At 41.0% G+C, this 12,904-nt stretch overlaps 1 protein-coding gene across 2 annotated transcripts; it reads right to left on the bottom strand.

Annotated features, from left to right (window-relative positions):
* Positions 1-676: 676 nt before the first annotated feature.
* On the bottom strand, positions 677-12,020 carry cabp1a (calcium binding protein 1a). 2 transcript variants are annotated; one of them, XM_061766449.1, is made up of 7 exons: positions 11,089-12,020; positions 4,167-4,197; positions 3,895-4,038; positions 3,707-3,816; positions 2,017-2,091; positions 1,864-1,936; positions 677-1,775 (listed from the first exon to the last, which is right to left on the bottom strand). In XM_061766449.1, exons 1-7 carry the CDS (start codon positions 11,794-11,796, stop codon positions 1,750-1,752), a joined length of 1,167 nt encoding a protein of 388 aa, XP_061622433.1. In that variant the 5' UTR covers positions 11,797-12,020; the 3' UTR covers positions 677-1,749. The 2 variants fall into 2 exon arrangements, with proteins under 2 accessions (XP_061622433.1, XP_061622434.1); XM_061766450.1 differs by lacking the exon at positions 11,089-12,020 and adding an exon at positions 8,067-8,325.
* Between the last annotated feature and the right edge of the window lie 884 nt (positions 12,021-12,904).

The following is a 12,904-nucleotide window of genomic DNA, read 5'->3' as shown; positions in this document are numbered from 1 at the left end:
CAACATGGCTGCCACGTAGGCACGTCTGTCACTTGGCTGCCACAGCGCGCGGGTGTATCTAGTCATCATATCTATGACACTATACCGCGTGGCCTTCACGTATTAACCACGCCCCCCTTTTCCGGGACCGTACCATCGTTCCGTGTATGGTTGAGCTCTTGTCCAATCAAGAGAGTCCAACGCAGCTCGCACGCACGACATCGCGAGGGTTGGCGCAAAGCGGAGTGACCGAACAGGCTACTATGGTAACATTTAATCAGCTCTCCAGGTGATAGATTCCTCACCTTGGAGTTTTATTAAACACAGCGCTGGGCAACATTATGTGGTAATACCCTGCAACCTAATAATGGCGCAAACAGAGCGCAACGTAATAAAAGATGACATTTACAGTATAGCCAGCTAGCACACAGTGATACTGTTTGAACAAAGTTAATACTTTGTGTAAACATTTTCTACTCTTTCTGTAGACACGTTTCTCTAGGTGACATCTTCAAGTAAATGTATTTGTTCTATGGAAGGCATTTGTGTTTAGGCAAGAGTGCAGATATTTTTGACTTCCTTTTTCTTAAATGTGTTTAGTGATGTTTATGATAAACATTTATGATAAATTCAAAACATGTATTTTCTTTCAAATATTGCGGGACATCAGACTGTAATTACAAATCCACTCATAAAGTAGGACTGCAACGTCTTGACATTTATTTTGTACACTGTACTTGGCAAAATATTTTTATAATGTGAGGCCAAAATCCATATGTGCATATTGAACGGACGTCTCTCTTTGACATGCATAGAATTTGCTTCAACCACAGATATTTGAGAGACCTTACCACAACGACAATCATATTGATACTGACATTCACTGCAAAATACTGTTCACACATGTCATTCCAACATTTTGTGTTACTAAAGCTAGACTGACAACTCAGTGACTTTGAGCCTGTGAGCAAGGAAATACTGTGTGATGTGAAACTTCTCTAAATTCACTGCGGTATGTGCTGAAAACCACAACAGGATGGAGACAGCTAGAACTTTGGTTGTCTAGATTTCAGCTTCAACAGGAAATCAATCTAAAAGTTTTATATCAAGAGCCAAGAGGTATGTTATATCAACTGCTTGTGGTCTGATTGCAGGAATAACATTAATGATAGGATTTCACAGTTCTGATTTTGTACATTTCATGTGGCTGTCTGAGTGATGCTTAATAGCAATAGTACAGTGACAAATAACAGCTGATCACACACAGGTCTGATACAGATGCAGTATTGCTACAAGGGCTCCAAGGTGGGGCACCAATGTCACAGAAAGGACATCCCAAATCTGAAAACATTTAACAGTGCACTCTTTAAGTCGTATCTACAAGCAGGTATTCTCATATCCTGACTTTGTCTAACATATAGAAGAAGGCAATATTTTAAGACAATAATGTCACCATGGAGAAGATGAGACATAACACCTGCAATCTATGCACACGGGAGATTATTAAGTGAGAGTTAAAGTGCAAAAACAAATGTACAATCATAAGCTAGGCTACAGCAAGTTCTGCCTCAGTTGGACTGGAGACATTTCAGGAAGAACACATTGATTGAAAGTTTGAGGTGACTCTTCACTCCAGAACATTCAAGGAGTTGAAATTCCAGTGTCAGTCAAAATTTGAATGGCTCAGAAATCTTAGCGCGTCCTCTCTTCTACTCGATCAAGTATTGCGAGGGGTGAGGCTTCACATTTAAGACCGATCATTCGATGAGCTTAACGAGACATCATTCGTACGAACTCTGTGCAGATGAGAGGAGAAGGCTCATGTTGTCAGCTGCAGTACATCAGTTAGCATCATCTATAAATATTTCAAAAAAGTGTTTTTACCTTCAAAGTCAACAAGCCCATCGCCATTCAAATCAACCTCCCGCAGAATATCCTCCACTTCATTTAGACCCACCTGGAAAAGTAGGCAAAATAGCAGAGTGTACTTCTCTAAAAGAAGACTCCATGTTATTGTAGCTGTCATGCAAATCTTACCTGATGGCCCAGAAGCTTACGCATTGCATCTCGGAGCTCAGACGTACTTATGGCACCATCTCCATTTGTGTCAAACTATCACAGCAGAGAATGAATACACGGGAACATGTGCAGTGCCGTGAAAAAGTATTGGCCCCTTTCTCATATTCTTATATTTTTGCATAGATTCCCCACTTTAATGTTTAAGATCATCAAACAATGTAAATACCAGACAAATATAGCGCAAGTGAACTTAAAATGCAGTTTTTAAATGGTAATTTCATTTATTAAGGAAAAAAAAATGCTTCAAAGTTCCCTGGCCCTGTGTGAAAAAGTAATCACCCCCCCCCCCCCCCCCCCCCCCCCCCCCCCACTCCCAAAAATAAGGAATCTATTGTGGTTAATCACAATTTTTGGTCAATTGTCACTGATCACACCAAAGCCTGATTTCCTTCGGACCTGTTCAATCAAGAAATCACTTAAACAGAATCTGTCCCGACAAAATCAAGTTGGACAAAAGATCTAAAAAAGCTGCAACAAAATGACACGATCCAAAGAAATTTCAGAACAGTTGAGAAATAAAATAATTGACATCTATCAATCTGGAAAGGGTTACAAAAGCCATTTCTAAAGCTTTAGGATTCCAGCAAATCCAAATCCAAGAGAACAGCAATGACTCATCGAGGAGGCCACTCAGGACAACTAACCCAGGACATCTAAAGAACTGCAGGCCTCCCTTGCTTCAGTTAATGTCAGTGTTCATGACAACACAATAAGGAAGAGACTGGGCAAATATGGTATTCATGGCAGAGTTCCAAGGCGAAAACCACTGCTGACCAAAAACAACATAAAGGATCGTCTTACTTTTCCAAAAAAAACCATCTGAATGATTTCCAAGACTTTTGGGAGAATATTATATACATCGACGAGATGAAAGTTGATCTTTTCTGAAGGTGTGTGTCTTGTTACATCCGGCGTAAATATAGCACAGCATTTCAGAAAAAGAAAATCCTACCTATAGTCAAACATGGTGTGGGTAGAGTGATGGTCTTGGGGTGCTTCACTCCTTCAGGACCTGGACAACTTGCTGTGATTGATGGAACCGTAAATTTTGCTCTTTAACAGAAAATCCTGAAGGAGAATGTTCAGCCATTAGTTTGTGACCTCAAGCTGAAGCACACTTGGGTTCTGAAGCAGGATAACAATCCAAAACACACCAGGAAGTCAACTTCTGAATGGCTTAAAATAAACAAAAGGAACGTTTTGGAGTGGCGTAGTCAAAGTCCAGACTTGAATCCGATTGAAATGCAGTGGCATGACCTTAAAAAGGCTGTTCATGCTCGAAAACCCTCTTTTTTTCCCAAAATATCTCCAAAGAGATGTGAAAGACTCATTGCCAGTGATAGAAAACTTTTGATTTCAGTTGTTGCTGCTGAGGATGGCCTAACCAGTTATTAGGTTTAGGGAGGCATTACTTTTTCACACACTTTGAATGTTTTGTTTCATTAATAAATGGAATCACCATTTAAAAACAGCATTTAAAGTTCACTTGGGTTATATCTGTCTAATATTCACATTTGTTTGCTGATCTTAAACATTAAAGTGGGGAAACTATGTAAAAATATATGACTTTGAGGAGGTAATACTTTTTCAGGGCACTGTGTTTGAGCAGAAAAATAGACAAACTAATGTATAAAACAGACGTTCTTACCTCTCTGAAGGCATCTTTTAATTCTTTTATTCCTATCATGTCCGCAGTTTCGGCAAGGAGTTTTGGACCCATTAACTCTACAAAATCCTCAAAATCAACATGACCGCCCACTAAAGAAAAATACCATCATAAAATCACTACCACTATAACTTTACAGCAACAAATAAATACTACAAGACAGTTCTTACGGTTCATATTTATCTGCTGGCTCAATTCGATCAGCTCCATTTCAGTAGGCATGTATCCCATAGTTCTCATGCAGTTTCCAAGGTCTTTACAGCTGATAAAACCATCCTTGTCCTTGTCAAACTCTTTAAATGCGTCCCGCAACTCTGTTAAGCAAAGACAGAAGTGCTAAAAGTGCGTATAGAAAACAGTAATTCATTTCATGCAATGCTTTTATTTCACTCACAAGAGTGTGTATTCTTGGTTGCTCATTATTGAGGAAAAATCAACTTACCATCCATTTCCTCTGGACGGAGCTCTCTGTCCTAGTGAGAAAACACAATAAATCATTTGTCAGTACAAGGGGGAAAAAAAAAAGAAAAACATGACTGTTGCCCAAACAAAGATCATCAATGATCTCCTTAAACCTACTGGTGTAAACGTAAAACAGTAGAAAGTATTTCATGTTTGAATCGGCTCTTTTTCCCATCATCCCACACCGTAATACAGTGTTAACAAAAGAATGTGTACGTGTGTTCCTATTATTTCCTCCAACGCTTGCTTACAATGAACGCAACCTTTAAAGGGCAGAGACGGCGGCAGACATAACCCAGAACCCAAAAGGGTTAACAGCTGGAGGAGTGGAGTCTAAACACAACATTGTGTCTTGACGTCAGATCCAAAGATCTGATGACTGAAGGAGCTGAAAACATCTACGACACAAGGACACAAGGAACACAAGCAGACAATTGAATATGTATCATCAGGAATTCCTCTCACCATGACTGTCAGGTCATTGAACGACAGCACATTCAGTGACAGCAAATTGTTCTCTACTTCTTCGCACATGCCATGCATTGCGAGCTCTTTACAGATAGTCATACATAGTATATGTGCATACACGGTATACTGCATGTGAAAATGAAAGAGTGTGTCAGTTGTACATAACATCAGAGTATCACAAATTGTCACTTCATGTTTTGTATGTACAGTATTTGCCAAATTTGAGAATTGTTGAGTGTTAAGACGGTGTTTTAAGGCACTAGAGAAGAACACTCTACAGTATGTACATACATTCTCCAGACTCATTAAGTCCACCTAGTAGTTTGTAGTCTTGTAGAACTACACTTAATTATACTTAGGTGTCCCTAAAAAGGTTCACCTTTCCAGTAGCTAAATAGGTAAACAAATGATTAGAAACCTTATGTTGACGTGGAGTCCTACACCACTGCCAAGTGTATCTATGAGTAAAAATTAAATACTGTATTTTAGTAGATTATTACTGCTAGTAAACACAGAAGCACGATGAGAACTCATAATTGTACATATTATTTTTTTGTTAACATTTTTATTGAACATACTCTTGTTCCTAATGTTTTTTTTGTCATTGTTGCTTTTCTTTGAAGTTGTCTTAGGTAGGATGTAAGGTACAGAACAAGCTAAACTAATATTGTTGAATTCATGCAACGGCTCAGTATGTTTAACTTTTCAGACTCAGTCTTGTTTCAATCCTATACAGTAGTTCTTGCAGATAGTTTTCGACTTGTTACCAATCGAATAGCAAGATAAGTGGAAATTGAAAGATGTGAAGTGGAAAACGAGGTTGTTGTAAACTAGTGTCGCTGTGAAAGGAGTCTGTTTGACAATGTGTCTCAAACATAAATAATATCCATGTTAAATAATATCCATGTGTTCAGACCTTATTTACAGTCTGCCTGCACTTGGCCACACCTTAACTGATGAAGACAAACCTTTTTCCACATAATGTTTTTTACGACAACATTTTACATCCTCTGTAGGATGTAATCTTTAATGGACTCCTAATTAGACTCAAGATGGCCTGCCTGGCTCGTCTCCTTAGGACAGAATTATTTTACAAACCCCAATTCCAATGACGTTGGGACATTGTGTAAGAGAGAATACAAAGAATACAATGAGTTGCAATTTTTTTGATTGATGATGAATGATTTTCAACCAATAATGATTTTCAACCAATAATCAATTGTATAGACAAGACAAGATATTTTATGTTCAAACTGATTAATGTTATTTTTTGAAATTTGCAAATATTCACTCATTTTCAATTTGATGCCTGCAACTTGTTCCAAAAAAGTGGCATGTTTACCACTGTGGTACATAACCTTTCCTTATAAGAACACTCAATAATCGTTTGGGAACTGAGACACTAATTGTGGTTTTGTCGGTGGAATTGTTTACCATTCTTGCTTGATGTACAACTTCAGTTGCTCCACAGCCTGGGGTCTCCGTAGTAGTATTTTGTGCTTCATAATGCACACATTTTCAATGGGAGACAGGTCTGGACTGCTGGCAGGCAGTAGTACTCTCACTCTTTTACTACGAAGCCACGCTGTTGTAACACATGCAGAACGTAGCTTCGCATTGTCTTGCTGAAATTAGAAGGGACGTCCCTGAAAAAGACATTGCTTGGATGGCAGCTTATGTTGCTCCAAACCCTGTATGTACCTTTCAGCATTCATGGTGCCTTCACAGATGTGCAAGTTACCCATTCTATGGGGACTAACACACCCCCATAGCATCACAGATGCTGGCTTTTGAACTTTGGGGTGATAACAATCCGGACGGTCCATTTCCTCTTTGGACCAGAGGGCACGACATCCCTGAATTAAAAAAAACTATTGGAAATGTGGCCTCATCAGACCACAGCACCCGTTTCCACTTTGTATCAGTCCATCTCATATGAGCTGGTCCCCAGAAAAGCTGGCGGTGTTTCTGCATGTTGTTGATATGTCCCTTTTGCTTTGCATGGTAGAGTTTGAACTTGCATTTGTAGATGTAGCGATGAACTTTGTTAGCTGACAATAGTTTTGTTAAGTGTTACTGAGCCCACGTGGCAATATCCTTTACACAATGTGGCGGTTTTTAATGCAGTGCTACCTAAAGAATTGATGGTCAAAGGCATTCAGTGTTGGTTTCTGGCTTTGCTGTTTATGTGCAGACATTTCTCCCGATTCTATGAATCTTTTGATGATATTATGGACTTTAGATAATGAAATCCCTAAATTCTTTGCAATGTTATATTGAGAAACGTTATTCTTCACCTATTCTTGGACTATTTGCTCACTCAGTTGTTCACTAAGTGGTATATTTATATAATATATGTATAATATATTTGCTAAAAAAATCATTTTGAACATTAAATATCTTGTCTTTGTAGTGTATTCAAATCAATATAGGTTGAAAAGGATTTGCAAATGATGATTATTTACATTTTACACAACGTCTCAACTTCACTGGAATTGGTGTTTGTAAGAGAATACCTTCCTGTGAGGAGATGAGCCAGGCAGGCTGTCTTGAGTCCAATTAGGAGTGCATTGTTGATTACGTCCTACAGACGATGTACAATGTTCTAGTGAGAAACATATTTGGACAGAGGTTTCTCTTCGTCAGTTAAGGTGTGGCGAAGTGCAGGCAGACTGTAAATAAGGTCTGAACACATAAACATCTGTCTGTTTTAAAGCAAACATGGATATTATCTATGTTTGAGACACATTGTCAAACTGGCGCCATTGTATTGTTTTTATTTACATTTTACACAATGTCCCAACTTCATTGGAACTGGGGTTTATACATCTCACGTTAGTATTCTCAAGCATCATTCACGAGTTGGAGCACAATGGTATTGTTATGCAAGACGAGAGTGTTTATTGAACTCTCGTAATTGTGAGTGAGTTGTGCAAGTGTGCATGACGTAGAGAATGTAGAGTATGAAAACAAGTTAAAAGCATCGATGCAAAGGCATACTGCCAAGTTTCCATTCGTCACGCATAACAGTTTACTTGACACATTGTACAGACTGGCACCTTACAACTACACTGTCACAGGAACAGTAAGCATGTTCAGGAAAGGAGCAAGTCAATATATCTGCACAAGTATGCAAAGACTACATGAAGACTACAGCGCTTTTGAGAAAATAGCTTTAGACAAACACAGGGGTCTGTCGTTCATTTGAAAGCAGCCCTAGACAAACAGTCTTTAAGTTGTGCACATCCTAAATTACATAAACAGTCTTCAGTTTAGTTCAAATACAAAGAGACAGCACATTTTAATTGAATATCATGTGATGTTTTTTTTGTTCAGATCTAGATATAGTTCAAAGCAACAATGATCAGAAGGGAGGAAGGCAGGATAGCAGGCAAAAGTATGTGACTCTTACCATTGTGAGGGGTGAAGGTAAGCAGTTGCCCATACCAAAGGAGAAAAACGGCATTAAAAAGGACCAGGAGGACCTTTTCTCCGTAACAGTTGCAGCTTGACTTTTGAGAGGAGCATAAACTCTGGTTTCAACAAGACCCATGTGGACTGAAGAACTATACCGACTAAACAACTACCTGTTTTTCTGTGTGAATAAAAGTAATAACTGTAAAGCTTCCCTTTAGAGAAAGAATGTGTTTCTGGGAGACAAACTGAGAAAGACAAAGCAGACTAAGTACGAAAGGGGAGTACGCCTACTGAAGGGGCGGTGTTTTAATGTTACATTGACCAAACTATACAATTGAGTGCAGATGCATAATAACCAAAGGCCGAAATAAGCAGAACACCATATGGACTAAAAGAGTTCTGTTTTCCCAATAATGCCTCAAAATGCTCGTGTAAACATATTGTGCTAAAGAAGGTGTTACAACTTACAAGGCTCTGGCAGTCACATTTTTGGACTGATTTCTTCTCTTGCCTAGCTGAATTTGCCCTTCAAAAATGATCCTTTTTATTCACGCCATGCATCATGTTAGTTGCAGCCGACCTACCCCCACATGACATCCTCTGCCCTCTGCAGGGAGAGCCAAGGTCACTCTGACCTACAGCAGACACACTCCCCTCAAAGACTGTGTGAGAGCACCACATGTATCTACAGTAAATGTAGTGCTGGATGTAACAATGCTCTGCAAAGAGCCACAGCAGTAAACATTTATTTATAGTGAATCTAATCATTACAAAGAATATGTATGTCTCTTTTCGAAGATACACTGATGTCTTCACTCTGAATTGTGGTTTTATTTGTGGAATTATTTCTTCATATAAATACGCCCATTGCTTGGAGATTCAAGCAATGGATAAATGGATAAATATCACTAGTGTATTTCCAAGCCTACTGTATTTTGTGGCTAATCTCTTTCCGATTTGGCAGCATAATAGATTTTAGTGACTACATTTTGCTTCAAACCTAAATAGGAAAAAAATATAGACCATCACTGCATTGGGAATGACTTCTTAAATGAAATGTTTTTCTGAAACTTATGCAGAAAGGTGATAATACTTATGGGTGCAACGATACACAAAATTCACGGTTCGGTTCGATACTTAAGTGTCACGGTTCTATATTTTTTGATGCAAAAAAGAGAAATTTGCTTGCCGTTTTTAATTAATTTATTGCAATTACCAACATGTAAAAATAACTAATAAAAAAACAAATGTATCTGATGGAGAAATCACCCATCTTCGGCGGTGCATTCTTAGCAACAGAGTATATTTAACAAATAAATAGCTCCTTAGAAAATAAAAGTTATACCATATCTAGCCCAGCAGCCCTAAACAGCATTAGCTATATTCCTGGCACTGTCAGTAGTCACAGGTACAGTAACAGGTACAGCTCAATAAATTAGGTGTAAAACGCCTAATTTAGTTAGGTAGTTCAATTCAGAAAGGGAAACTAATTATAGAGATGCACTACACACACTCAGAGTGAAATATTTCATGATATTTTTCATATATATAAATGATAGTGTATCTGCCTCACAGTTCCGGCGGACCGGGGTTCAAATCCAGGCACCGCCTGTGTGGAGTTTGCATGTTCTCCCTGTGCCTGCGTGGGTTTTCTCATTGGGGTTATGTTGGTGTAAATGTGATGTAATGTTTGTTGTCTTTCCGCCGACGAAGTTAAGCATCGTGTGACACTTCCAACATACCGTTGTACTTTTGAATTTCTGAACCCTGACCCTTCCTTAGTCGGAATGAATGCAAGAGGAGCAACAACAAGGCATAGGGCAGAGTAGTTTAACATAGCTCCTCATTGTCAGAGGTTGATACAGTATAAAATGCCGTATTGTCATTTGGTCCGTACCGAAACATGACCACTGTATCGAAAAATTCCATACAAATACATGTATTGTTGCACTACTGATAAAAAGGTAACGAAGGTCTCTGAGCCCAAATGACTGAAATTACCAAATTATGCTCAGAATGGAGCCAGCGGCATTTTTAAATCAGTTCTCTGCAAACACAGTCTCCAATAAATCATGCAGGAAGTTAAATTTGGCCACCTCAACTGGAACATTTCCTCTGCCCCAGCACAATGCACTTCAATCAGGATGGACTCTCATTGAAAAGGGCTGTAGGAGGATACATTACATAAGAAATGAATTTCTGGAAGAAGGATTGCCTGTAGTCTGTCTAAAAATGGTAGTATTTACAGACTGTATAACGCACATTGGCAAATGGACAAAACTGAAATGTGCGTGAAGTCTGAAGTCACAGTTCAACACAATTTAGTACCTGTTATTTAAGGATACTAGCACCCTGAATAAAATAGTTTTTTTATGTATGTCATTCCCACCTAGGGGCAATTTAGAGTTTTCAATGAACCTACCATGCATGTTTTGGGGATGTGGAAGGAAACCGGAGTATCTGGAGAAAACCCACGCAGGCACGGGGAGAACATGCAAACTCCACACAGGCGAGGCCGGGTCCTCCAGAGCTGTGCGGCAGATGTGCTAACCAGTCAGTCACCGTGCCGCCGGAATGTATCCATTTTCACTTACTTCGTCACAAAACAATTATTTACTTCAAATAATGTATGTAATTGTTTATATATCTATGGCAGCGACCTATAGTGTCAGGCAAAAACAATTAAATGCTCTTCCACTGGATGGCAGAAGGTATGTACCTACTAAAGGTGGAAGTACTGATGCAACTCCTGTACTCTGTACTCAAGTAAACGATTTTCCCCGCTGTTCATTATATGCAACACTTGCAAGGCCTTATTAGACCCCAAGAGCTCAATCAATCAATCAATCAATCAATCAATCAAGCAAGAGCTCAACTATGAAGCTAGTAAAAGTAAGTATTTGTACTGCGTTACTTCCCACCATTGTATTTTTTTTTTTTCCCCCAAATGTAAACTAGGTGCTTTGGATCAATATAGGTTGGGAAAGACTGCACGAGTACTTCCAAGGTGGTCTTACCTGACCAAAGAGTGAATTGAGGACGGCACGTAGGTTGCCATCCGATGCAGACGAAGCAGCACTGGACCTCCGGGAGCGGCGAGAGGAGGTGCTGGACAGCGGCACAGGAGAGCTGGCGGACGGCGGCGACCGAGTGGCCTGGCCCCCGCTTTTGGTCCAAGCTGCCCTCTCCTGCTCCCGCGGCTCGCACAGGGGAGTCCTGTCGTCGCGGCTGTCCAAAAGAGAGGGCATCCCCGGGGGAGGGCGTGCGCGGCAACGGCGGCGATGCTCCGGCTCCGGCTCCGGCGGCAGCTCCGGTTCGGGCGGTCGCTCCTCGCGGTTGTGCTTCCTGCGGCGGTGGTGTCGGTGAGTGCCGCGTTCCCTCACGCCGCGGCCGGCCTCGCCGTGAGGCTCAGGGGGGTCCACGAGGTGGCTGTCAGATGCGTGGGGTCGACACTTGACCCGCGCGGATTCACCTCTGTCCCGACTGCCAACGAGCGAAGGGTGGCACAGCGGTCTCCGGGCGCTGACGTCGCTCTCGGCCGACAAGAGAGCCTCCTCGGCGGTCCCGTTGCTGTGGAGCCCGGCGGCGGCGGCAGGACGGTGGCGATGGTGCTGATGATGGCTTCTCCGGCTCTCCGCCGCGCGCTCGTTGACGTGCGTGGATCTTCTCGATGAGGTTTTCAGCAATGACGTTGCGGAGTCACAGTTTGGAAAGGAGGAGCTCATTGCTGCCTTTTACGCTCGGGTGTGTGACGGCGGCTTGTTCGTCGTCCTTTCCGTTCCATTGTCGAGGAGTCAGTTTTCTCAGTTGCAGCACCTGCTCGTGCGTGCGCGTGTGCTTGCCACACGTGTGTGGCAAGCAAATACATGCAGAGAACGCGCAGAACAAATATTGACCGCACAACCTCATTTTCAGTTTTACACATTTGATTGTCAATTCGAAAAAATAATCAGGGATTATCTCATTTTTAAAATAACAAAATATGTATCATAATTTGAAATGTTCAGAATCATCTTTATTTGTTCATTATTTTATCAAATAATTGACAAACGTATCACAATCTAGTCATTATAAACAATACATTAAGAAAAAATTGTGCATGGATTATTATTTTATTCGAAAACAATTTTCCATGGTGACTGGTGACCAGTTGAGGGTGAACCCCACCTCTTGCTCCAAGTCAGCTGGGATAGGCTGCGGCGCGCCCGTGACCCTCGTGAGGATAAGCGGTACGGAAAAATGAATGAATTGCAAATTATAAGTACAATCCATCCATCCATTTTCTGAGCCGCTTCTCCTCACTAGGGTCGCGGGCGTGCTGGAGCCTATCCCAGCTGTCATCGGGCAGGAGGCGGGGTACACCCTGAACTGGTTGCCAGCCAATCGCAGGGCACATAGGAACAAACAACCATTCGCACTCACAGTCATGCCTATGGGCAATTTAGTCTCCAATTAATGCATGTTTTTGGGATGTGGGAGGAAACCGGAGTGCCCGGAGAAAACCCACGCAGGCACGGGGAGAACATGCAAACTCCACACAGGCGGGGACGGGGATTGAACCCCGCACCTCAGAACTGTGAGGCTGACGCTCTAACCAGTCGGCCACCGTGCCGCCTAAGTACAATCCAAATGTTCAAATAAACTATATTACATATTTCCTATTGAACCTTTTCCCCCTTCATTTTCCTTTTATTTCTTTCATTCCTTAATTTTTTTTCTTTTAACCTCATCTACGAATGACCTAGCTCATGAGTGTCAATATGGCATTCTTGGAATCACTATACAGAATTTGCATTGTTAAAAAAAAGTAGTCCCTTTGGCTTTCGAATAATG

The sequence above is a fragment of the Phyllopteryx taeniolatus genome, chromosome 3 (assembly GCF_024500385.1).
Source record: "Phyllopteryx taeniolatus isolate TA_2022b chromosome 3, UOR_Ptae_1.2, whole genome shotgun sequence".
Lineage (NCBI taxonomy): Eukaryota > Metazoa > Chordata > Actinopteri > Syngnathiformes > Syngnathidae > Phyllopteryx > Phyllopteryx taeniolatus.
This window is presented reverse-complemented; position numbering and strand designations above follow the sequence as displayed.

What these genes read in the sequence shown, in the direction of transcription:
- cabp1a (XM_061766449.1), bottom strand. Translation starts at nt 11,796, where the DNA reads ATGAGCTCCTCCTTTCCAAACTGTGACTCCGCAACGTCATTGCTGAAA. An exon ending in CCAGCAGATAAATATGAACC is followed by an intron (nt 3,817 to 3,894) that starts GTAAGAACTGTC and finishes ATTTTTCTTTAG; the next exon opens with TGGGCGGTCATGTTGATTTT. An exon ending in GTAAGCTTCTGGGCCATCAG is followed by an intron (nt 1,937 to 2,016) that starts GTAAGATTTGCA and finishes CTACTTTTCCAG; the next exon opens with GTGGGTCTAAATGAAGTGGA.